The 25182-nt window shown below is 39.8% G+C and overlaps 1 protein-coding gene across 11 annotated transcripts in view; it reads right to left on the bottom strand.

Moving 5' to 3' along the window:
• Positions 1–25182, bottom strand: part of OTUD4 (OTU deubiquitinase 4) — a 28463-nt gene extending 3281 nt beyond the window's left edge. The window contains exons 1-21 of one of the 11 annotated variants that reach the window (XM_085579201.1): positions 25029–25182; positions 21644–22126; positions 20034–20117; positions 17097–17147; positions 16754–16800; positions 14962–15034; positions 14415–14496; positions 14043–14187; positions 12070–12127; positions 11564–11681; positions 11366–11430; positions 9568–9668; positions 8043–8167; positions 7746–7926; positions 7020–7185; positions 6074–6194; positions 4326–4381; positions 3620–3778; positions 2976–3114; positions 1695–1964; positions 1009–1049 (exon numbers count right to left, since the gene is read on the bottom strand). In XM_085579201.1, the coding sequence (XP_085435327.1) occupies positions 1009–1049; positions 1695–1964; positions 2976–3114; positions 3620–3778; positions 4326–4381; positions 6074–6194; positions 7020–7185; positions 7746–7926; positions 8043–8167; positions 9568–9668; positions 11366–11430; positions 11564–11681; positions 12070–12127; positions 14043–14187; positions 14415–14496; positions 14962–15034; positions 16754–16800; positions 17097–17147; positions 20034–20117; positions 21644–21802 (2241 nt within the window). In that variant the 5' untranslated portion in view covers positions 21803–22126; positions 25029–25182. Of the gene's footprint in view, positions 1–1008; positions 1050–1694; positions 1965–2975; positions 3115–3619; positions 3779–4325; positions 4382–6073; positions 6195–7019; positions 7186–7745; positions 7927–8042; positions 8168–9567; positions 9669–11365; positions 11431–11563; positions 11682–12069; positions 12128–14042; positions 14188–14414; positions 14497–14961; positions 15035–16753; positions 16801–17096; positions 17148–20033; positions 20118–21643; positions 24905–25028 lie in introns of those variants that run through there. The other 10 variants (XM_085579205.1, XM_085579202.1, XM_085579206.1 and 7 more) reach the window with 10 other exon arrangements.

Raw genomic sequence — 25182 nt, forward strand, 5'->3', positions numbered from 1 at the left:
AGCACCGCCACTAGAATGTGGGCTGGGACCAGCAGATGGTGCTGAAGCACCAAATGACAGACTAGATCCTAAATAATCCACAGCAGCTGGGACTCTCCTTACTGCTAAGGAAACTCACACTGTTTAAATGCAATGTGGTGACACTTGCTAATTAATGACTTACAGATTTCCTATTATGCACAGAGACTTATATTAGGCAGAGGTATCCAATTTGCATTTGAAACTGCTGAATATTCCCCTCTTTCCATGCCCAGACACAAAAGAATATTGTTGCCAATAATAATGGCCAAAGTCCCATTAAATAAGTCCAAGAGCTCTCAGCACCTTGCTCCAAGTCATCTGCCTGACAGAAGAAGTAAGGAGGCAAAAAAGGAACATATTTTGTGCAGAAGAGAGAAAGAAAGCAAACAACTTTGCCTCGCCAAGAAATGGAAGATGCTGGGATTTGGCTAAACCTCTTCCCCCAACCACACACACAGATTTGCACCACATGTGCACATAAACACTACTATAATTACTGAAGTAATAGAATACTATTATCATTAACATGAGCATAAAGAACAGACATGCAGGGTACTTAAGGGAGTGTCCCCAGGGAAAGATTTTGGGATCTGTACTGCAGTGGCTTTGCCAGTACACAGCCAGGTTTGAAGTCTGAGGGCAGTTCTCTCATTCCCTATGCATGTCATCCAAAAGAACTATCTTCACATTCACAATTTATCTGTGACTTTGTAAAGCACAGTTTGCTGGCTGTACAGCCACAGGTGGAAACCAAAAGGTCTCACTATGCTACTGACATGAATTTGATTCCTGCTGACTTGAAGTGAGTGCACTGTGGACAACTGCTGGAATCCCAGTAACAGAACACAAAACTAAGTATTTCAATGTCAAAGATGGACTTGAAACATACACCTGCAGCAACAAAACTTCTGCACTCCAAGTACCAACAATTATTTACAAGTGATTTTTGTAACAAAAATGAAAACATAAGGAAGCTTGAAGAGTTACCTTCACACCAAGATTGAAGAAAAATCTAAGAATATTCTTATCTAAAAAAAAAGAACAAAAATATTTATAAGGACCTAAAATATTTCATCTAATACAAAAACTGCATGAAATTCCACTTCAGTAGAGAGCACTGGTATTAAGTTGCTACTTGCATGTCTTCAATTGATTGGTTGGGGTTTTTTGCCACAATAAGATATCTAGAACACAACAGCAGTTTCAATTTCAGTTTTAACAGTCCGTGAACTTCTAGTTTTTAAAGAAACAGTTCACTAAACAAACACCACTGTGCAGTCAGCCATGAGATGTTCTTTATGGACATACCTTGCATTCATAGTATGCCAAAAGCTGTATTTTCCCAGATCAGTAAGGAAATACTCAACAGCTTCCAAGCTTTTAAGTGACATAAGCAAACCTATTACTCTGACAGAAGCAGTTCTCCAAAGATAATTCTTAATATGCACAAAACCTCAAGTTATGATGGGGCAAGCCAAGAACTACAGAATGATCCTACCAGATTTCCAGGTGTGACCACCTGAAACAGTCACAATGTTGGCAATGCAAACTAAAGAGTTACAACTCTAATCAATATTCCCTCCCACATCTTAAACCAAAAAAAGTTGTGTTTTTCTACATTTTAAGAAAAGAAGACCTATCAGAAAAAAGGGTGTCAAATTCAGACTTCTCACCTTTAGGTAAGTCTTCCCCAGTACTACACAGGGAGTAAGGAGGTGCAACGGCTCTTTCTCCCTTTTCATTAAAAGGGAATCCAGGGTATAGCGGATCCTGGTAGGGATTCAGAGTCTGAGGCAAAGGCATTAAAGGCTGGTTAACTGCTTGTAGCCACACAGGAACTCCAGCACCTGAAGCAGATGTTACCTGAGCCTGTGATACAATAGAGTCAGGTCCTGTTGCTGGTCCTGGCATCAGTGAAGAAGCAGGTATTTGGGTTGGAATACCTAGAGGGAAAAAACCCAACATAGATACATATATATATAAATATGTATATATATATATATATGGAACAGGTATCAATGCCTATCTGTATATACATAAATAATCACAAAGACATCAGAAATATTTGATGCAGCAGATTCAAATTGCAGAGAATAGTTTTCAGAAAGAATGAAACAAGGAAGCTAAGCTTTCCAGAAATAGCTAGACTGATCCCTTGTTTCTTTTTAAAATTATGAATGCCAGAAGGAAATAGGAACGAGGAAAAAATGGGGGAAATGAAACTTTCATGTGAATTCCTGAAGTTCTCATTCTGACTAGTCATTCAGAATCAACTCTGAATCTGAGCTTAGATCAACTGGGCTGCACATCTTCTGTCACAGACACAGTCAAGTGAGACAAAATTGTAACTGTCACATGTGAACAAAGCAGGCTGATCTGAAAGCTGGTTCTTGTATAGAAACAGTAGTGTGAGAGAAAATTCAGCACCTGATCTAATGAGCACTATTGATTCTAAGCTAACTTCACAAACCACAAGAAATGCACAGCACACCAAAACCCATTACATTGGCTTTGCAGCTCAGATCCAAATGGATCTCATTGGTTTCACACATACAAACCCCAAGCTGAGTCCTCAGGACAACCAAGGAGCCTATTATTACACGGGACAGAGAGCACAAACACCAGGTGTCAATGTGCTGACAATATAGTCTACCTTAAGCAGATCCTCAAAACTCAATGCTATCCACTCAAGAGGGAAAACAGCCAATTAAGTACACAACCCTCTTAAAACTTCAGGATGGGAATCAAGCAAACTGTACATACAGGCAATCAAAGATCTATTAGAACTCTCACTAGCTTTCAGCAGTGAGAAACTACATTCCTATGCATGGAATTCCTGCCTTTAGAATGTGAAATTATACGAGACAGTGTCTCCTGGGGGACAACTTAGCGACAAGAGTTGAAGTATTTTCCGGGGTTAGTAATTTGTGATTTATGTTAGTATCTCTGCAAACCTGCTGGTCCATATGTTGCTGGCTCACTTGGCCAAGCTGGCACAATGGCTGGTACAGAAGGCACTGCTGGAGGTAAATGCACCTCAGAGAAGACTGGAGAGGGTGTCGGAGTTACGCTCGGCAAGCACTCAGTCAGGTTCTGTAAAAACAAACAAATCTGAATCCCATCATGGCTGGTGACGCTGATGACTCAGCCTTATCTGGACTACCACCATCCCCACAGGGAAGTAGTAACTAGGAACACACCCAAAGAGACCTGAGCTGCATCACTGTGTGAAAAACTCTGCTCTGAGCTCTGCCCAGCCATGCCTGTACCACAGAGCCACTAGTGCTGGAACCACCTCCTCAAGTTTTACATTTAAGTATTTCCCACCCAAAAGAAAAGCCACCCTCACAAGCAATTACCAATAACCTCAGAGAAACCAGAAAAGGAAAAGCTATAGAATTTAAAGGAAAAAGCAGTTACCTTGACAGAAAGATATGAAATAATCCCTCTCTCAGAAAAGAATAGATATACTTTTACTTTTCTATCAAGGGCTGTCCTTTATGCTGGACATAACATATTCCTAACTGTAAATATGAAATTTTAGCATTATCACCATAGAAATTACTGTGTAATTAAAAGCCAGTATTGTAATACATACGTGGCTGTGATGAAGCTCCCCTTTGTCTGAAGTCTCCTGACTGGAAAACTTTGAAATCAAACAAACATTTCTTACTTGCTCAGCAACAATCGGAGAATCTGTTTTTACTTGTTCCAAAGGAGATGAAGCTTTTGGATAACTCTCATCTTGACTATTCTTCTAAAGCAAAGTTAGAAACAACATACACAGCTAGTCTAATAATAAGATTAACTTTACAAAGAGTTATTCACAAACAGTAAACCACACTCCATACAAAGTGGGCTAAGCACCCATCACATATTATACTAGCGTGACATTTTGCTCATTGAAAGGACAGCAAAGGTTAAAAGCCAACAAGAGGCCATAAATCTTCACTGAACTTCAGAACTCATGGTCTGTTAGCACAATAGCTATTAGCAAACATCAAATCTTCTGTGGTCCCATTATACTGAAAGTACAGACTGCACTAAGCAATTACAAATCCAGATTTGTAAGTGCTCTCAATAGCCCAGGTTTGAGGACTCTGATTGCAGAGAAAGACTAAGTATAGTTTACAGGGCTGAGGAAAGCCGACAGAAATACAAAGTCTCCAGCCTTAGGAGAATTTCACTAAAAGCTGTAAAGCAGCAGCAGCAATCACAGCTCTAAAGGCAGCTATTGCTCTGCTAATAATGTATCAGAGAAGCAATAACATTAAAAAAAAATTTGGTCTTTTCTTTAAGATTACCTCAGATGAATTTGGCTCAAGCTTCTGACTTAAGTGGATCTGTCTGGAATTTGACTCTGCAACACCAAGACATAACCTAGTAAATGAACCATTACACCACTTATGGCTATCACAACTTAAGCCAGTTAGTTTGTCTTTCCAAAATTAAACTTTCAAAACCAAACCTATACCTTAAGTATATATTATTTCAGAAAACTTAAATTTCTATTTTTACCAAAGATCAAAGCATCCTAAAACAAACAGTTGGTCGGGCAGTAACAGAGCAGCTACTTCAACCTGGGTTCTCCAAGCTCTACAGTTCTTTACTGACGTTTGGAAACCATTTCAGTGATGCTTGGGAAAAGCAGGAACGAAACGCAGCTATCCTTTAATATATTGCTCCTAATGAAACAGAAGTTTGTACTTTGCTTAGAGGGAATGTGCTGTGATTGGCATTTTCATATTCAAGTGTTAAGATAAAAGAAGCTCAAAGTCTTGTCTATTTTTGACTGAGTAAAAACAGTTTAGAATGTTGCAGTGGATTAAAAGATCTAAAAAAGTTTTCAGACTGCTGCACCAAGTTTCATTCCTGAAGCACCAGCAAACACTTCAGTGGGGAAGCAGTGTTAAAAAACAGTTGGGACATAATAAGATCTGAATAAGCTCTTCACATTCTGGCTTATGTTCAGACCTGGCTACCACTGCTTTTCAATCAAATTCATTCCCAGATTATCAATAGTAGATATAGATTCTTTAAAAGCTTGTTATATACTCTGTCAACTAGACAGCAGTATAAATGGAAACAGTATTGATTTTGAGAATTACTGCCAAATCCCCAAGCAGCAATAGGAATCCCTAAACACTCAGAAGGAAGTATACTTGATTCCCATAGGATTGTTACTCTAGTTTCACAAGAGGCAATGCAATCCAGAGTGTCACAAAAAGCAGAGAAAGCTGGACATGCCATGCGCTTCAGTCAAATTCATCATGACAGTGAAGTCTTTACTTCCTCTCCAGCTTTGTCTATGTGAACATTCCTTAAAAAATGTGAACGTTCCTTAAAAAATTCCTTTGCAATTAAGAGATTTACTAACTACCTCCTCCTGGCACCTACAGCTTTCTTCTATTACTGCCACTTTCCACTTCCTCACAGAGGAGGAGAAGCTTTCAGTCCATGAGGAGAAGCTGAAGTGTTGTAACCAACTGGGGGGAGAGAGAAAACCCTAACAAAATTTGGGCCATGTGACAGAGCTTTCTACTGTAAACAGGTTTGTTTTTCCAATCCTTCTGTACCCTTCTTCTCCCCTTCCTCTACTAATTCTTATATATATATAAATATATAAAATATTCTTATATAATGCTAATTCTTAACCATGCCACAGTGAATACTTTTACCTGCTTCATAAATGGCATAAAGGGCATAAGGCTCCTCCCACTGGCACTTTCTGCCACACATTATAGAATTTCAAAAGGATCTAATTTAGGGTAGCTCTGATAAGTCTTTTAGTTTTTCCTTTTCCTCTTCCCATTTACTACAAGAATTCCAGCCAATAGTCTACTTTCTCAGCCACATTAACAAAGCAGGGAAATGTACTTTCTTCAAAAATCACACCCATCCCAGTTTAATTTGGCACTGCTACTTAGGATATCTTCCCCCTCATTGCCTAAACAGATGCCCCGTCTTGAATAAATTCTGAGACTGGTAACAAAATGAAGCAAATAAAAAAAAAAAAACCAAACAGCCATTATCTAAACCCATTTAGTTTTACCTTTCTCCTTCTGCTCTTCCACCTCTGCTGTCCACTTGCTGTTTCTTCTTTCACTATTCGAAAACTTTTTCTGGTTTACATTATCCACAGTCTGTGTAGCAGCCTGACAGACTAACTGGTTCTGAAGAAGTTGACAAAAGCAGAAATATCACTTTATGTAATCAGTCCAATGACACTTACCATCATCTGCTATGATACTATAATGCCTTCATTACAAATAATATTTATGTCTGTGATAGGCAGAAAGGGGAAAGGGGGGGAGTCTGGCTCAGTATCCTGCATTCATCCACTCTTTCTCATTCATTGCCACATTTCGCCAAGTGCCCTTTAAGAGCATTCATGTCACTAGCTGATGTGACAAAATCTGTTTCACTCAGACAATAAATCACATCCTCCTCCTGCAGGTGAGCAAACACAGCAAACTGTTACTACTCAGGAGAGAGCAACCTCTGTCCCTTAGGCTTCAGTCTTTCACCTAGTCATTCTTCCCAGCCTTGTTCTTTCCGTTTTCCCTAGGATTTAAACCCAAAAAGCCCCACACATCTCTAGAACAAACCTATGTGGAGAGTCACTCTTTACCCATAGGATCTGGTCGCTTCCCTGGATGTACTGAGATTCCCAACCACTTTTATTAAAATTGCATCAATAGAATGATCTCTCCAAAATCCTACAAATACAGATGCTCATGTGTCTCCCATATTTACACACCTAAAGCACTGTGTGGTGGATGTTCAATTATTCCAAGGATAAACTACTGTGTTTATTTTCTTATCTTTAACATATAAAGCATTGTAGATACCTTACTTCTAATTACAAAGCAAGAGCAAAATGAATATCCTTAATTTTTGAATTGCAGTGTGATTCAAGGACAGCAAACCAATGGCTGATGAAGGGCTCACAGACAAGTATGGAAAGTGCACTGTTAATTACAAGGAATGCAGCATACATTGCAAAGAGCAGGAAAAGCTTGTTCATCCCGCTGCTGGATCTCATAAAGGGAACGAGACTCCTCTATGGCCTGCTTCTCCCTGCGCTCCTCTGGAGACAGCCCAAAGTAGTTACAGTCCCTGCTGCCATGGCTCAGCTCCTCGCTGCGCTCGCGCTCCACTTTCCTGTGCAGGGGAAAAGGAAGCAGGATCACTCGGACTAAGAAATTCTGGATCAAACCCAAGACAAACTCATGGGTTAGGAGAAAGGAAGAAGACGCAAGTATGGAAATAGAAATTCTGCTGCAGCAGCCCAAGGAATCAAAAAGTCACTACCAACAAATGCAGGCAAAAGAGTCTTCTAATACTCCTTACAAGTGCTAAGTCAGAACACAAAGCAGTCCCCTATGACAGGTTCAGCAGAAGCTGAAGGAAGATCTTAGCCATGCCCAAAAAGCACTTACAACGTTATTTCAACCCCAACCAAAAACAACTACAACATAATCCACACTAACATCCACTTTCCAAGGAAAAATGTGGCTTTGTAGGCAGTTTCTGCCATGCAAGAAAAAAGAAAATTCTTTTTCCCGTGCTTGTGTGTATTCTTAAGGACTTGGGACACTTCCTAAGAATTCAATGGCACTGTATTTCAAAAGGGTATGCTGGAAGCATCTGAGGCAGGTACCTGGGCTTCCAGAAATTCAGTTAAGTATTCAAGGCAGGGAAGATGCTGTTTGCAGATTTACCTTGCAGACTGGGAAGGATTCCTGCCCGGAGTTTTTTGCTCATTTGAGGTCTGATGAGGTTGGGGCCCAGAACCCAAGAACTGGTGCTGCCTGGTTCCCACAGTATGCTGAAGTCGAGGAGGTAGTGCTGACTGGGGTTTGATTGACTTGCTCTGATTCTTTGGCCCTCTGCACTCTGCATCTGTGATAACAACGTGGAAACAGGTAAGACTTTTGTTTTAATAATTTTTTAAAGCTCTTTGGGACAAAACATCTGACAAAGAAGATTCTGCCACACAAAGACAGGTACAGTCCTACCAGGCTGAGCATTCTGCCCCCATGTTGGGTAAAACTTTTTTATCTTCTTCCCTGGCACAGTGTTCCAGCCCTCCATAGGAGAGGTCTGTGGAAGAGGTTTAAGGCTCTTCAGTGAGACGGCATGCCTACAAAACAAGGAATTATGGAGGGAATAATATCTTAAAAGACCAGACTGGAGTTTGCGTAAATTAATACCACATGTTCACTAATATTGACAGATCTTTCCATTTTTGAGAACATTGTTTTCCAAGTCCTTTGCCTTTATTATTACACTCAAGCAATGTGTAGAACAGCAAACCCTTTTTTATTCCTTTTTACATAAAACTAGCAAACTGGCATGAACTTATCCAGTAAAGAATGATCAGCCATTTTTGAAGTGCTTATTGGGGCATTTTTGAATGCCTTCAGGGCTGACAGAAAAAGAGAATGATCCCAAAAACCAATATACTCAGATAAAGCAATACTTAGATAAATTTATTACCAAAGCTGTAATAGGTACCAAGATTGAAAGATGTTACATTGATGGTATATATCCCAGAACAATTACTGCCTTTTTAATTGAGGATGCTAGAGGATTATCCAGGCAAATGTTAATGTTATTTGAAAGATTATTTATTTATATATTTATTCTATAGTAATATTATAATGTATAACTATAATAATGTAATATATTCTATATTAATAGAAAAATGTAAATACATAACTAGTATAATATATTCGTTATATATTTACATTATTCAAACAGGTTAAATTCCAATTTAAAAAGGATTCAAACTGCAAGATACTACTCAGATCTCATAATTCTGTTTAATGGTGATCAAATAAGATAAATGGGCATCTTTCTCATTTACCTTGACTGAAGGTGTTTCCTCCTCCCAAACTGCAATCAGTGTGGGTTTTTTTGACCCAGAAGTCACAGGATTTACAGCAGAGCAGTCTCAATCTACTCTCTCCCTGCCTACTCCCCACCAAAACACACCAACAAACAAAAAACCTCACCCCACACAACCAAAACCATCAAATTCACAAACCACAACGACAACTTCAAACACTTTTTTGTCCCAGGTAGGGCAAACGTGATGCTGATCTAAACAGCAACTTGGCATTCTGTATGAAATCAGGCAGAGCTACTCAACCACCAGAGGAACTCAGTGCTTTAACAGACCTTTCAATACAAAAAGCTTGTCACAAATCTAGCATCTAATTATTAATAACAAGCAATACCTTATTAGCCTGGCATCAATCTGTTTAGGAATTACTCTTGTGCACAAAAATTAAAATACTATTGATGGAACTACTGTTCTACTCTGCAAGTAATACCCAGACGACTTGGCATTACAGAAAGAAGTTTGAAATGATAATCAATTTTTGCTTGTTTTAATAGTATGCTGCTTTCTTAACGAATTTGTGGTAGTAGTGCTCGAAGTAAAGAAACATATGCATTTCAGGGGCTGAAGTTAACTCTGAACCAAAGTAATGCTTTGTTCAGTTTGGTGCTCCTTTCCAAAAGAGATTAAGCACTCACTTTGCTCCAAGCTCTTCTACAAATACAACAACTGGCCCATTCTCTGAACAAACTTCTTGAATATGGGCATTATAAAATTTCCCATTATGGTCTAAGCGCACCTGTAAAGACCAAGAACGAGAAAAAAAAGTGGATTAGCTCCAAAGATGACTGTGAGAGGAGCCAATTCTTTAAAATATCAACAATGAGAAACAAAACTTTGTCTCTGGGCAATAGAAGACCTGAGAAATACACATCACAATTCAGTAAATGAATCAAAAGCCAATCTTCAATCCCTATTGCTTCTTCAAAAAGAAATAAAAATACTATTAAAACAAACACACACACGCAACTCTAAACAAATAGACCACAAACAAACAACTTGCTGAGGAACCCTACTTAATGAAATATGCTTTTCAAAACCACATGAGAAAGTTAAAAGCAATCAGTGCAGCCAGGCTTTTCAGTTTTACTGAAAACACTCTCTCTCTCAGAATAAAACTCAAAGCTTTTACCTATTAAAATCCACTTCACTTCAGTGAAACGTAGTCTAATGAGGAACGTAATGAAAACCAATTACTTCACAAGTTATTCTTCAGAAGGTTTTTTTAAGATCAAAAAAAGTTCTTTAAACATGATCATAGTGTTAGTTGTCTGACATTGTGTGTTCTTAAAATTCTTCTGCTGAATACAAAATAAATTTCTTCATGTTTCACTACAGTATTTGACTTTACAGTTGTATTAATTTCGTCAACTCTAACTTTCACTATTCACTTCATGTTTTTCTCACATGTTTTTATACTATATATTTACTGTCTTGCCACATACAAGAAAATTTGGCAGAGAGACTATATTAATTACCAGAGTGTCTCCTCCCAAATCTGTAAATAAATACTAAACAAGACAACCTTAGGGTCTTAAATGTACATTTTAAGGCTGTACTATCAAACAATAAATAATCCATTTGGCATTAGGCTGGTTTTGTTTGAGGCCCAGGGGGTTGAGGACTTGTGTCTTTGTGGAGTATTTTGTGGCTGGGTTTTTTTTTTTAGGTTTGGAGATGTGTATTCCCTGCAGTTTAGTCACTATGGTTGATTCCATTACACAAATAAAGAAGTACAAACTGAAAGAGCCTCTGTGCTACATGATTACCCCAACTGAATATTTTGTCATTAATAACTTTAATAGATGGTCTAATGTCCTATAAAGAAACACATTTAGCAGAGTACCACCAGTTTAACTAACACACTTAAGGAGAGTAATCTACAAATTGAGAATTTAATGGCAAACTTTGGCTCTTCTTAAGCTGCAACACTTAATACAAATCTCTTTATAGAATTTGAAGACCAATAGTGTAACCAACACCCTGAGAGGAAGAACAGCCCAATTGCAGTAACTAAAGCAAGCCCAGCTGCAGGGATCTTCAGTAACTAAAGCAAGCTGTACTTTATTACTTGGAAGTACTGAGATTTTTATCAAAGCCAATGTACAAAGATTAATCACTATCTCCAGTGTCAAATATAAACACATGGATATACAGTTCCATGCTTAATGTTGAAGCTCCCAGTCCTCTTATTACAAATACTCTTAGAGTTAACCTTGTGGTTTTTTAATGGTGCAAAATTGCACCTATCAGTTGTATTTTATGCTGTAAGTCATGAACACTGCCAACAATTAAAGAACAGGTATATCCTCAGCTGAAGATACAACCCAAGAGTATTTATAAAGTAGCAATATCAAAATAGTTAACAAAGAGGGAAAATGAACATCTTGAGCAAAATGTTAATGTGTCTATAAACTACAATTCAATATTACTTACTTTACATTTATCTCCAATGGAGTATTGCATGCCAGCAGCAATAGAAAAATCTTGTTTTTGCTGATCTGTAAATACAGAAGCAGTAATATGCTGTCAATTTAAATACACCAAACTGCCTCTTGCATCAGTTCTTCAGGAGGGCTTCACTTCACACAGCTTGCAAAAGCTGCAACTCTGCAAAAATCTTCTGTTACTCACCCCATTTGGATCGGAGCCAAACATCGTATTCAATGTTTCTGTAAACCAAGGGATCAAGCGATTTCAGAACCTTTTTAGGCAACGCCAATGAGGTGGGATTCCCATTGCTCTCAAGGTGCTGCGTGGAACAGAACAAAGTGCTAAATAGTCAACTGCACACACATGTCCAGCTTTGCATATTTCAATCACAGTGCTCAAGCCTTGCACTGCAACACAGAAATGCTGAAAATACATAGAGCATAAAGAGCTTTGAAAAAAATAATTAAATGGTGTTCTTTTAACTGTGCCAGAACAAATCTAAGAACTAAGCAGCACTAAAAAGGACACTTACCCACCCACCTCTGAGTGCATCAAAAATATACGTTACTTTCAAAGAAACATGTTGTGTTTAGAATATTACATGTTAGGAAAGCTAGTAACTCAAGAGTCTCTCATGAACATTAAATACTAAAAATATAGCTCAGTACAAGTTATTAGAAATAAAATAAATCTCAACGGATAAATACCTTGTTGCCAGAAAGAGACTTCATTCCATTCATATCACTAACTGTTGTAGCTTTACTTCTGTAATAGGACAGAAGCAAGTTATGTTTTCATAATGAATTACAGCATTACTGAGGCTTGAAATCAGGTAAGACACATCTAAAGGGGATTAAAACAGTGATTCTACCATTCTCTATATATTTTCCTGACAATAACCATATCACAGAATATCTTCATCACTTGAAGTGAAAAAGCTGTCTAAAATAAAAACTGTACTTTTAACTTTCTTTGATAAAGAAATAAGATTTTGGGTTTAAGTACAAGTTTTAGGAAGTCTATCTTATGTGTGCTTTTCTGTAATTTAGAAAAAAAAAAAAAAAAAAAAAAGCAAGGGGTGGAAGACCAGGGAAACAAAAGTCCTCTTAAAATTTTTGCAACTACATGAGGAAAACCTTGCAAAAGTAGACATTAAAAAAACCTCAAAACCTACTCTGTTAGTTAACTTCCATCAGGCATTCTAATTTACTCTTATTTTCTACACCTGACATCACCAGAAAAAAACTTTCCACAGAGAAAGTTCCAAGTATTTTTCCTACAACAGTTGTAGGCAACTGTCAGCATTAACTTCTCCTAAAACTATTGCACTTATTAACAACATGATCAAAACATTTATGTTTATAAAATGAAAAGAATCTTCTGGAAAACCAGCTTATGAAATATGCTGAAGACAACTTCAGCAAAACAAGCTTGTTTTCAACAAGCAAAAGATTTAGGACTTCATAAACTCAGCTAAGTGTCTGTAATTTGTGTTAACTGGGTAAAGAGTCATATACACACACGCCAGCCCCTGCATTATAGGACATATGGTTTAAATAAAAAACATTGAGTTTCACAGTCTCCAGTGAGCATATGACCTGATTTCCAAAGGTGCTAAGGAGGTTAGCAGGATATTTTCTTAGGAATCCCAAAGATACAGGGTACAGCTACTGCATTTGAATCCCAGGAAAGCTCCAAGAACAGAAAGGAATAAAGATTTCCATTAGCTGACATTTAGCTATAATAATTGTTTCCTCAGGCAGAAATACTTGGTATTTTAATTGGCAACATTCCCTAGTATTTTTTTTTTCCAAACACAAAAATAAGCTAATCCCTTTCCCAGACCTTTTCTTTTCCCTGTGATGATTTCCATTATCTTCCTTTCTGTTGTTTTCAACCTGTGGGAGAAACCAGCTCCCAACAGCTCAAAGAACTTCTGTCACATGCCACACAGCAGAGCCCTAGGGAAGGACTGTAACAATCAGTGGGAGGTGGGGACATGATCCACTGATGCAGCATCATCTCCACAGTTTCAGTGGAATTTCATACAAGCCAGAGTCAAGAACCTTATTAAACAGAAGAAAAACTGCCAATATGTAAGTGCAAAAATGGCACTGTGAATGACTGACTGTGCAAAAGGAGTTAGGTCAAAATCTCAAAGCTTACTACAGCATCCAGCAAAAAGAATATAAACCCCACTTCCTTATGATCCAGATCAAAATGGAGCAAGCTGTATCTATATGTCTCCATCAGCTTCACCTCAAGCAGGTATTCCAGCCCCCAGAGGTGGAAGCCACACAAGTTGGATCAGATCCCTGTAACTCTACTCAGCTGCAGAGTAAGCCAAGTCATTCTCACGGAGACTGGCACACTGACAATTCTCCCAGACAATTCTGCTACTCTAAACAGGAAGAGGCACATGTTGCAATGGCAATAATCCATTATGTAAAGAGACTCAAAGCTAGATTGCAGGAAGAACAGAGGAAGGCCAGAAGCCTGTCCTTAGGTAAGCAACGATTACACATAGCATTGTTTCACACTTCTAACCCTACCTCTTTGTGCTTCTTTCCTTAGTAATTTTTAAACGTTTTCAACCCTGACTATTGGATTCCACTATCCACCAGAAATTCAGAAAATTCATTTAACATGTGCTCACAGGCAACTTTTCAATTTAATTCACCTGTAGTTGTCATCTTCCGAATCAGAAGCAGACACTTCACTGCTCCCATTACTTCCTTCCGTCACACCAACAGCACCACGTTCTGCCATGATTTTCTTTACATCCATATCAAACACTTTCTCATAGAGCAACTCATACAGCAGAGCTGGGGAAGAGGAGGAGAAAGCAGAAGAGCAAAATCAAGTACTAGCTAAATCAGTTTTTATTCCACTATTTCAGACAGCAATCATACAGTCACTGACAACTCCAACTGAAAACCAAGCTACTGAAAATAACTATAATAAACTCCCATACAGAGCCTTTTCCTGAAACCTAACAATGAGATCTTTAAGATTTTTGGTAAAAATATGTTTCTAACAGCTTAATACTTACACTGACACAGAGCAGCCTTCTCTGCATACTCTATGGGATACACAATATCATAGTGGTTTCCACTTGAGAAGCACAGCAACACCTATTAAAAAAATCACATGGATATTTTAGGCTTTGCATCTCACTTTTTCATAAGCACTACCTTTAAATTCAATTTATGACACCCATGTGCTTTGCTGTCTTTCAGGATCTCCATGTATCAATAAAATGATCAAAATATTTGGTGGATGTACTTTAAACCAAACAGAACTTGAACAAAAGCAAAAAAAAAAATTAAGGCAAAGATTAGTGACTGAAAATTGGTGTTTTCAGAATTTTATATTAGTAGGAAGATATGTCACGCCCTAAATATATCCTGTTTATTTAAAAAGAAGTGTTACATGTATTAACAGCACAACTGCCTTAACCATGCACAAAATAAACTGCTAAAACTGAATTCTCAGAACTTTTAATTGCGTTGAATGATAAAAGTCACATGCAACTACTTCTGTTTATAAAGTAGTCTTACTTCAGCCTGTCACAATAGCCATGATTTTTCTTTTTTTACCTTATCAGAAAAGCCATTTTCAGTTACATGTGAAGGAGAAGCATTTGGCTCCTGGTATATTATGAAATCTTTCCTGGAAGAAAAAAAAGCAGCAGTTTAGAATTTATTTTAAAAGTAGTATCAATAACAATTTGAGCAATGAAGTCAAATTCAAGGCAGATACATAACCACAGGAAACACTTCTGAAAACACAGGTTTCTCTGCTATAATCAATCTCTATCATGATTTTAAGCTTAAATATTTTCTCTCTCTCCCTTTCATCCATAACGTTCTCTTACAGTTCTTTGCTTAACAACCTGTCACCTCCTTCAACTTCTTTGTCACATAGGCAAAAATGTTATCAGTCTTACAAAACAATTTAGTATATTCACAGTTTCAGGATTAAAAAAAAACAACAACTTTTTACAACCACTCAGAAGCAATTCTGAAAGGCAAATAAGACTCATACACTTCAGGGAGCAAAGAAAATTCTACCAGATAACTAACCTATATTTGAGAGAGGTCTGAGCAGTGAAAGGGTAATCAGACCTATTTGTACTGAATTTCTATCCTATGCCTGAAAGGTCTGGAGTCACTTACAGGAACAGAACAGGAAATTCTTACTTCCCTTAAGTGTGCCAGCAAGCAGGAGAGGGAGCAACTCTTTCCCCTTAACGCCACCACTATTCCTGCTTTCCCTAACACTCTAAATTGCCTTTTCAATAGAAGCCTGTCTTCCCAAAACAAGCACAGCAATAACTACTCTTGTGTGTCACCTCTGCAGTGAAATACTAAGTAAGAGTTGCACCTGTGCCACAAAACCTTCCTGATGCTTTCAATGGATATTTCAAAAACCCACTGTTATTAACCAGGATTTTTCTCTATTAATTTATCAGCTGTGGCCCTGGATACCAGTGTAGCACAACTGCAAAATAAACTACTCCTGTTTATGAGAATACATTTCTCATGGCCAGAAATACAACAGATCACAACCATCCAGTTTCTGATGTGATTAGGCATCCAATTCTGGTGACTAAAATTGAGTTATATTCCTCTACAACCTGGCTCAGTGTAACCACCAGACCTTTTCACTAAGCCTCTTGAGCCAAGTTTTGCTCTGACTTTCAGCTCAGTCCTCCCCCATCCACGCAGGACACGCAGCTCTGAGCTGGCCATTCACCTCAGAAAATGCAGAGATAGAATTCCATACAATTTCCCACACACAGCACTCAAAGTGCCAAAGGTAATATTTAACTAGTTTGATTATTTCCTCTTATCAGCTGTCTCATCAATAGACAAAGCCATCAATATACAGTAAACATTTCGAAATTCTGAATCTTTAATAAGTTTATAAACAGCAGACAGTGAAGATGCTGTGGATTACTCACTCCCTTGCACAATAATTAGAAAGCAGTTATAAATATTCAGTGCATTGTTTCTCACTACTTTGTGAATAAAGATTTAGTATCTAGGAAATGGGTACAGCTCTCATATGAGCAATAGGGTCAGTACTAAAGCCTTGGTGAGTAACAGGAAGAAAAGTAATTTTAACAGAAAAACTAGGATACTAAAATTAACAAAACACAAACTGTATGAGATTACCCACAAGTGCCTGTGCAACTGAGATACATGGCATTATTGCAAACTCACTTTTATATTTTATGTAATCCCTTGACAGATGCAATTTTCAAATATATTTATAATTTTAGAGGACTATGTTATGGTACAACATAATTATCTTTGCTGTTTGAACCGATTTACTAACAAAACAACAGGAATTATCTCAGTAAAACATATTGAAGGGTTTTCTTACTTGTACATAAGAGAAAGGGCACTTATTTCTACTTGTCCAACCCATTCCTGTATTGAAAACAAAAGAAAACTAAGTTCAAACAAATATACAATTATACTTCCCCATAAGCATATCAAGAGGTGCAATAAAGCATTGTTGAAAAGAAATATATGAACACTGACTCTGGAGTTCAACAGGACATAAAAACACAATCACCAAATAATTTTACAGTAGAGAGTATGTACATAAAATTCATGTAATTCAAAGACCTAAGCTCATTCAAAAACACTTCAGAGGAAAAGAAAATTCCAATTAGCCATCAACTTCAACAAAAGCTTTCTATTATAAATCAGGTCTAACATACCTGTGGATTTTCCAAACTTTTTAAATAATCTTCAAATGGCCCCTCTATGAACTGTATTAAAAAAAAAAAAAAAAACAGCAGTAATTAGTAATTTTGAATAGTGCAGCATATGGAATCCCCAACCTGTGATCCACTGTACCAATGGGAACGTACCACTGGCTGGAAATGGAAGTTTCCCCTGCCCTCACAAAGCTTACAACCTAAATATAAAGGGGTGTCGAGATGAAGGAATGAACAGCCAAACACACAGGTTTGCCTTGCAGAAAATAATCACATAGACAGCTTTCAAAATCATCACACAAGTAAAATAAACCAAACAAAACCCCCCAAAAAGAAACTCAGCAGACAAATGGGGAATCTGGAAGAAAGCAAAGATGATGTGATGTAGATGTTTATGGGCAATTCATCTAAGGCATGCAAAGCATCACTGAAGAGAGAATTGTGTACTTGGATTCAAACATTTGTTAAATAAACAACAATGGACAATCAGAAACAGGAGTCCCATTTCTGTAGTATGGAAGCAGTGGTAAGATCTAGTACAGGCAACCCATTCAGCACTTTTTCCTCTGTTTTGTATCACCTCAAACTGCTTTTACTTTCAGCAAAGGATGCAAACAATCAGGTGACACTTCAAATGCCAGCCCAAGAAAGTGATCCTTCAACTGCACTCCCTAACACGCATGAGGAGGCCAAATTCACATTTGCCAAGAGCAGAGAAAGATGCTGCAGCAGTTGAGACATCTTAACTTCAAAGTGTTTCAGCCACACAGGTCACAGAAAGGCTGCTTTTAAAAATTGCTCTTTAGTCACTATCTGCTTGATTTACCTGAAATAAAGATCCACAGAGGTGAAAATCAAGAAAGAAATCCCTTTATGAATTTGAGCTACAAGCTGGATGGTCTCTTTACCCACAGTGATTAAGAAACAAGATAATAAGGAGAACCGAGTGGAGTAACGAGATTAAAAGTTCTGCTTCAGCCATTTGGAAGTGAGAACAACTACCTAGCCTGGCCCACATTTTTAATTCAGATAGAAGCAATTGGGTGTGAAGCTAAAAAAGGTAGATCAGCCAAACATGATCACAGACAGCAGTTACTTTTTGTGCCAAAATTAAATGACATGAAGATAATGCACAGAGGAAGAAAGGAAGGACACCAGGAAGTTCTCATAGGAAACTGAAGAGTTAGAGAATGTATGTAACACAGCAGCAATTCAAGGTAACACTGCAAGAAAGGCTGAGGATGGAAATAAAGATGGTGGCTGCACTCCTGAAATCTTGGTTATAACAGTATCAGTGGAAAGAAAGACAAAAATTTAAGCTGAAATTATAACAACAGAAAGAAGAGGAACTTCAGGAAGCACCACCATGTCAATAGAGCATAACAACTGAGGAGGCAAAAAGTGAACAGCTGAACCAGGAGATTAGGGGAAGAGGCATTTGTTGTTTATGCTGTTTGGGTTTTTTAAAGAGAGATAACAGTGGTGTATTCCAGACAGAAAACACAAAGCAGAGTGAGAGACAGAGGCAGCAAAGGAGATCAGCAGAGCTGAAGTGAGGTTTCTGTGGGAGGAAGAACACTGGGAAATGAGAACAAATATGAAACACCTACTCTCACAAGAAACTTTTAAAAAGGAGACTTTTCAGAAGGAAAGCAAAGATTGACAGAGGACATGTCATACTTTGGGATAACGTCTGAGGGGGAACAAAGAACACTGAGACCAGGAGTTTGGATGAGAGAAATCAAAACCATACTAAAACCAGCTAGGGCTAACAAAGCAGTGATGAGAAATAACAATATGGGAAAAACACACACTTAAGAGTCAAAAAGGGCATGGAATTTCACAACACTACACAATGGAACAAGAGAACAGAAGTAGAGAAGCAGATATTGGAATGAGCAGGGTAATTCTAGAAAGGGATTAAAAAGTCAGCAGTGAGAAAATGAAGTAAGAAGAGAGACATCCAAGAGTTAGAAACAACCAGAAGGAGTCAAGTCAGAGCAGCACCGTCCCAGAGAGATCTGCTGTATTTTATATCACTAATTCCTGATAACTTCCACATTTATGTGATCACTCATATTAGAGCTGAGGGGGTACTATGTCAGAAATTACAGCACAAAGACACACCTTTATTCCTACCTTCCTTCTCTTCCCTATGCCAGCGCATACATAAAACAGTCTTTGTATTTTGGGTCTGGGTAAATTTAGAACAGAAAAAAAGTGTAATAATCTTCTAGTAACAAATCCTCCCATACTCACTCTCCCTTGAGACTCCCCTGTCTCAACTATTTCTGTCCTGGAAATCAGGTAACAGTATATACACTAGAACCCATACAAACAGAAGCACCATTATTGATCAATGTGCTTTTAAAAGGAAGGAAAAAAAAGTAATCTGTAATGTAAACACCAACAGCATTGACCAACTATAATGAATATCAAAATATTTTGCATCCATGGTTGATGAAAAGCTTAGTTACAGATGTTCAGGGAAAAAAAAACCTACAGTGCCAATGCATAATAAACTGCAGACCCTGAAAAAAATTTCACTAATCTCAGTTAAATCCCTTATATACTGGAAAAGCAATTAATTAGCACAGCAAGAACATTTTATTACTTTACTAAAAGCAGGCATTACAGTGAACTAAAATCCTGATTATAGTAGCTTCAGTATAGACTATTGAAGATTAAGTTTGCTTTTCTTTCTTCATAAGCATTCAAAACTTCTCCCACATCACTCCAGTCCATGAAGTAGACAAGCCTCTCCAGGCTTTGGAAAATGAGTTACTACCACATATCTGCTAATTAACTTAAATAGCACCAACTGGTATTTAGCTACAATGAATACTGCCACAAACACAGGGAAGTGCAGAATATACCAAAGTGGAAGGAATAAAGTAACTTTTCTTAAATGCTGACAAAGAAAACAAAAATACTTACTGCTTCAAATTTCTCCCTATTTTTCCGAAGATAGTCTACACAAGCCATCCTAACATCAATGTGTCGAGACTGAGAGTGCAACACCTACAAAGGGAGAAAGAGAACAAGGTGACATTGGATCTCAGGAGTTTTGATGACAGGCCACAAATAATTAATGACTGCTGTCTAAATACAGGCTTGGAAATACTCTAGCTTTATTTTTAAGAATATTTAATATGCATACTCATTCAGCAGCAACATCTTCAGGCAAGTCAAACCTCAATTACTTAATAAAAAATTAAGTAACTGCAGAATTCACAGGTTTGCTAAATTCAAACCTTCAATTTTATGAGGATTTACAAAGCAAATGAATATCATTTATTGTTAATCTTTAACTGCCTCCTTTGTAAAGGACTTCAGTTAATTGAAGGAAGTTACAGCAGGAATGGATGAGGAAGCCTACCAACATGCATTCATTCAAACAAAATCCAACCAAGTCTCACAGTGCATGTTTACCTTCTCCTCAAGAGGCGTGTTGGCCAAACACTTTTTTGGAAGCCAGGAATTCAGTTCCCTGAATATGACACCTATCTACCTCCCATTCAAATCTCTACTGGAAAACTATAATTTTCATCACATGTTACAAGTTATCTCAGTACAACCTAGAGAAGTCCCAGACAATTTAAGCTGCAGTGTCTCTTGCAGTCCTTACAAACCACCCTTAAAATAAATCACTTCCAAATTCAGTTTTTATGAATGAAGAGAACACAAATGAGACCAAATTTGCAGATAAACACTTAATAACTCTGAATTAAAGACCTTACTTTCTTAGAGGTCATTTCCAACCTAAATGATTCCATAATAAGATTGGGATGTTAAAAACATAATAGCTGAAATAAGTTTTATGAACACAGAAGTGTGAGAGAAACTTTCTAAGTATTAATTAAAAAGTCAGAATAGCAATATATATTTTATATATATATATTCTCTTGAGACAAAAACCCCCACCCACTTCCAATGAATAGTGTTTGCTTGCCTGAACTTATCAATTCAGTGGGGAAAGGAATTTTTTTTTTAAAGTGATCTGTGTATAATTAGCACAGGAATCTGGGTTCCCACAATCAGAAGCACCAGAGCTCCCACTGCTGTTTGCTTGTACTTAAGACAAGATGACGCTGTCGCTTTTTTCCCTTTAACATTAACACTGAAATGGGGGAGGGGAATTCAACAGGAAGAACAGAAAATAAATTGCTCACTTTCTCTAATTTTACAGTCAACTAATTAACAAAACTAAGAACGTGTCTTTTCAGCTCTAAATTCCTTTTCCTAGACAATCTCATACCCAGCAGTTGTATTTCGATGTTGAGATCTTACACTGAAAAAAGCTCTGAGGAGGCGGTGGAAGGTCAAAACAGATAAGGATTTCTTGGTGGCAGGAGGCAGCTGAACACCCGTAACTTCTCTCACCTCGCAAGGTGGAAATTATTTTTATAAAGTCACGTTTCTCACTGGCACATGACTGCACAACCCTAACCTATACCTGTCTGCGTTTTAACACTAATTACCACCCACTAATGAGATCCGCTTCCCATGCTTTCGTGAGAAGGAGCTTTGTTTATGTAACCAGTTACCTGCTCGGCCACAGCCCTGAAAAGGCAGGAGCCATCCTTGGCCACTTTCTTCCTGTACAAGCCCTGAGATCGCAGGTAGCGGTCCATGGACGTGTCCCCGGGAGCGTCGCTGCCGGGGTGGCTCTGCTCCCCTCCGCCGGCCCTGCCCGCCGCATCCATGCTCACCGAGGAGACCGCCGCACCCTCCTAGTCCCACATGGCGAGGAGAAGCCTCGGCGCAGCTCCGGGGCCGGGCACAGGTGCAACAGCCGGAGCGGGGGGCAGCGCTGGCCCGCCGGCAGCCGCAGGAGCAGGAACGGGAGCGGCAGGAAGAGCGGCAGCCGGCTTCGCCTTGTCCACTCGCATGTGGGGAGCGCGGAGAGAAGCGGCGAAGTTTCCTGCGCGGCCCGGACCCGCGGCTGCCCGGCCGCTGCGGAGGGCCGGGGGCAGCTCCGGCGGGTCCCGGTGCGCGGGGAGCGGGCGCGTCCCGGGCGCACGGCCGGCCTGCGGGCGGAAAACAAAAGGGAAAGGAAGGACACGTGCGGCCCGCCGGGAGGGAGAGAGGCGGAGGGCGCAAACAGGAGCGTAACCTGGCGCTTATTTTCACTTTCAGCCCGGGCGCTGCTGGGAGCCGTAGTCCCGGAGGAGGAGGAGGAAGCAGGAGGAGGCGGACACAGCGCCCGGGGCCGGGCTGTCAGCCTTGCTCCCGGTCAGGATCATTCCATTGCTTCTTAGAACCAACACCGCGGGAGTGGCTGGTGGAAAACTCGGCATAAGCCGGCAGTGTGCGCTCGCAGCCCACAAAGCCAGATGTAACCGGGCTCAATCCAAAGCAGCGTGGGCAGCAGGGCAAGGTGGGGGGGACTCTCTCCCCTTCTGTTGCCCTCTGCTGAGACTCCACCTGGAATATAGTGCCCAGCTCTGGTGCTCCCAGCACAACAACATGGAACTGTTGGAGCAAGTTCAGAGGAGGCCACGAAGTTGATAATGAGACTGGAGCACCTCCCCTACAAAGACAGGCTGAGAAAGTTTGGGCTGTTCTGCCTGGAGAAGAGAAAGCTGCATGGAAAACAAACAACAAGCTTCCAGTATCTGAAGGAAACCTAAAAGGAAGCAGAAGGACTCGGAACTGTGATGGGACAAGAAATAACAGACTCAAACTCACAGGGTGGAAATTTATGTTAGATATTAGGAAGAAATTCTCTACTGTAAGAGTAGTGAGACACTGGAGCATGTTGCCCACAGAAGCTGTGAATGCCCCATCCCTGGAAGTGTCCAAGGCCAGGTTGGACAAGGCCTTGAGCAACCTGGTCTAGTGAGAGGTGTCCTTTCACAGGGAAGTGGAGTTGGGACTAGATGATCTTTAAGGTCCATTCCAACCCCTTAACGTTCTATGATTCTGTCTGATATCTAATCCACAGTATGTGCAGTATCTGTGTCTAGGTAGGTTTTATTTGGTTTGGGGTTTCCCCCCAACAGATGAGATTGTAAGATTATTTTTTAACTCCATCCACTTGCAGGAAAGAAGATGAAAATAAAACTGAGAGAGTAAAAGAGGGCTTGATTGAAAATGGGATTTTAAAAAGCCACTGCCTTTCAATACTCCTAATGTATTAGGTTTTTTGCATGCCACTCCTAGTTGTAAGAAGCCTAAACATTTGTATCACAACCGCATGATTAAATTTTGCTTGGCATTATAAACAGGATTTAGAAGGTTTTGATGCAAAAATGTGACAAGGAAGGATGCTCTTCAAACTTGTAAGGCAACTTGAACAGAAACCCTGATTATTACTTTCAGCTGATAGTAGTAAGCCTAGGGAGGGTGGTGACTTGAGATCCTTAGGTAATAATAAGTAACTTATTAAATAAACACAAGTTACAAGCCAACCCAAGTCTAGTGCTCCACCAGCACCACACCGTCTCTAACAGAAGCTCAGGTTTGCCAGAAAGGAATAAGAAACAAATGCCAGTTCCTCATATCTCTGTATCTGTAGACAAGGAGAACAGAAAGTGAAAGAAGTGAAAGCAAAGCTCTACCCGCAGTCAAGCCTCCAAGACACAGTGAGGCAGCACAAGGATCGACGTTTTAGACACGGAAGAGGATAAAAATACCAGCAAGGGGCTGGAGGGAAAGCTCCAGCTTCTCCCCAGAAGATGGGAAACCTCATCTAACAAGGCTGAACTATAAACAGTTGCTGCCACTGACTCAGCTACCACACTCACTCAAGGAACTCAGGGCAGCAGTCCTGCATGTGAGAGCTACTTCTTCTGTAGGGAAAAATAATTTGGAAAGATACTTTTGAGACATATCATACTGGTGTCCAGTTACAGAGTTTCTTAGGAATATCCAATTTTTTCCTCACTCTATTTGTCATGTTTAAAGGCAGAACTGTGCTCTAATATTTAACAAATCTGTCTTCTCATATATTTCAGCCTTTTGTCATTGTGATTCTAAAGGCTGGTGAGGGGAAGGGCAAATGCCTTTCATCACATCTGTTAGACTCAAGAATGCCTATACACACCAGGCCATTCAGTATGTGACAGGATGTAAATGTGATTCTGATAAGTGAATACACAGCAAATTAGAGCATTAAAGTCGTCTAGTTGTCAGTGTTCTAAAATCCTGTTCCTCCTGCAATCAGCCCCTGAAGCTGACCAAGTGATGATCACCCACAGTTTTTTCCAAGTGCTACTATACAAGAATGAATCAATTTCTAAAGATTTTTAGTTCTCAATGAAGAAATCTACTCTGTACACATACTTGCTAAGGCTCAAGGAGAAATGCATCCACCAAAGGCACCTGAAACACCTCAGCATTACAATAAATGCTCCATTAAGATAAGAATGACCAAATTATAATTCACGAGTTATTACAGATGTTCTAACTACAGTTCCTACATATGCTCTAATTAGAGTTAATGCAGATGTTCTAATTAGCCGGCAGCTTTATTAACACTTTCGCCCAGCACTTATACCACGTGCATCAGCTCCAGCCACGAGTTTCTCCTCTCACTGCCCCTACCCTGAATCAGCCCAGGAAGCTGACTCAAGCCGAAAAAAATTCTTTTCAGGGAAGAAAAAAAAATAGATCTAACTTTATCTTTAAACCAAGATTGGTTTTGTGATCCAGGTCACGGCCTGCCTGTCCCAACACCTGGGCCAGCAACCTTGGGGAGAGCAGCCCGGTGCTCGCCGGCCTCGCGCGCCCTTTCCCGGTTCGCCACGCGCCCTCTCCCACCGCAGCTCGGGCACGGGCGGCTCGGCGGGGCAGGCCGGGGACAGGCACCCGGGCAGGGGCGGCCCCCGAGCCGCGGCCGCTGCCCCGCCGTGCCCCGCCCGCCGCTCCGGCACCGGCACCGCCGCCGCCGGGGCCGCACTCCCGCTGCCGCCGGCCCATGGCACTTACCGGCCCCCTCCTCCTATTCTCCTCCCCGCGGGCGACGCTGGCAGTGCCGGCAGCGCCTGACGCTCCTCGCCCCGCCGCGGCCTCGGCACTTCAATCTCCCGCGGCGGCCGCTCCGCCCGCTTCGCTCCCGCGGATGCACCCGCTGCCAGCCCCG

This window comes from Lonchura striata, chromosome 4 (assembly GCF_050655825.1).
Source record: "Lonchura striata isolate lonStrDom1 chromosome 4, ASM5065582v1, whole genome shotgun sequence".
NCBI classification, from domain to species: Eukaryota; Metazoa; Chordata; class Aves; order Passeriformes; family Estrildidae; genus Lonchura; species Lonchura striata.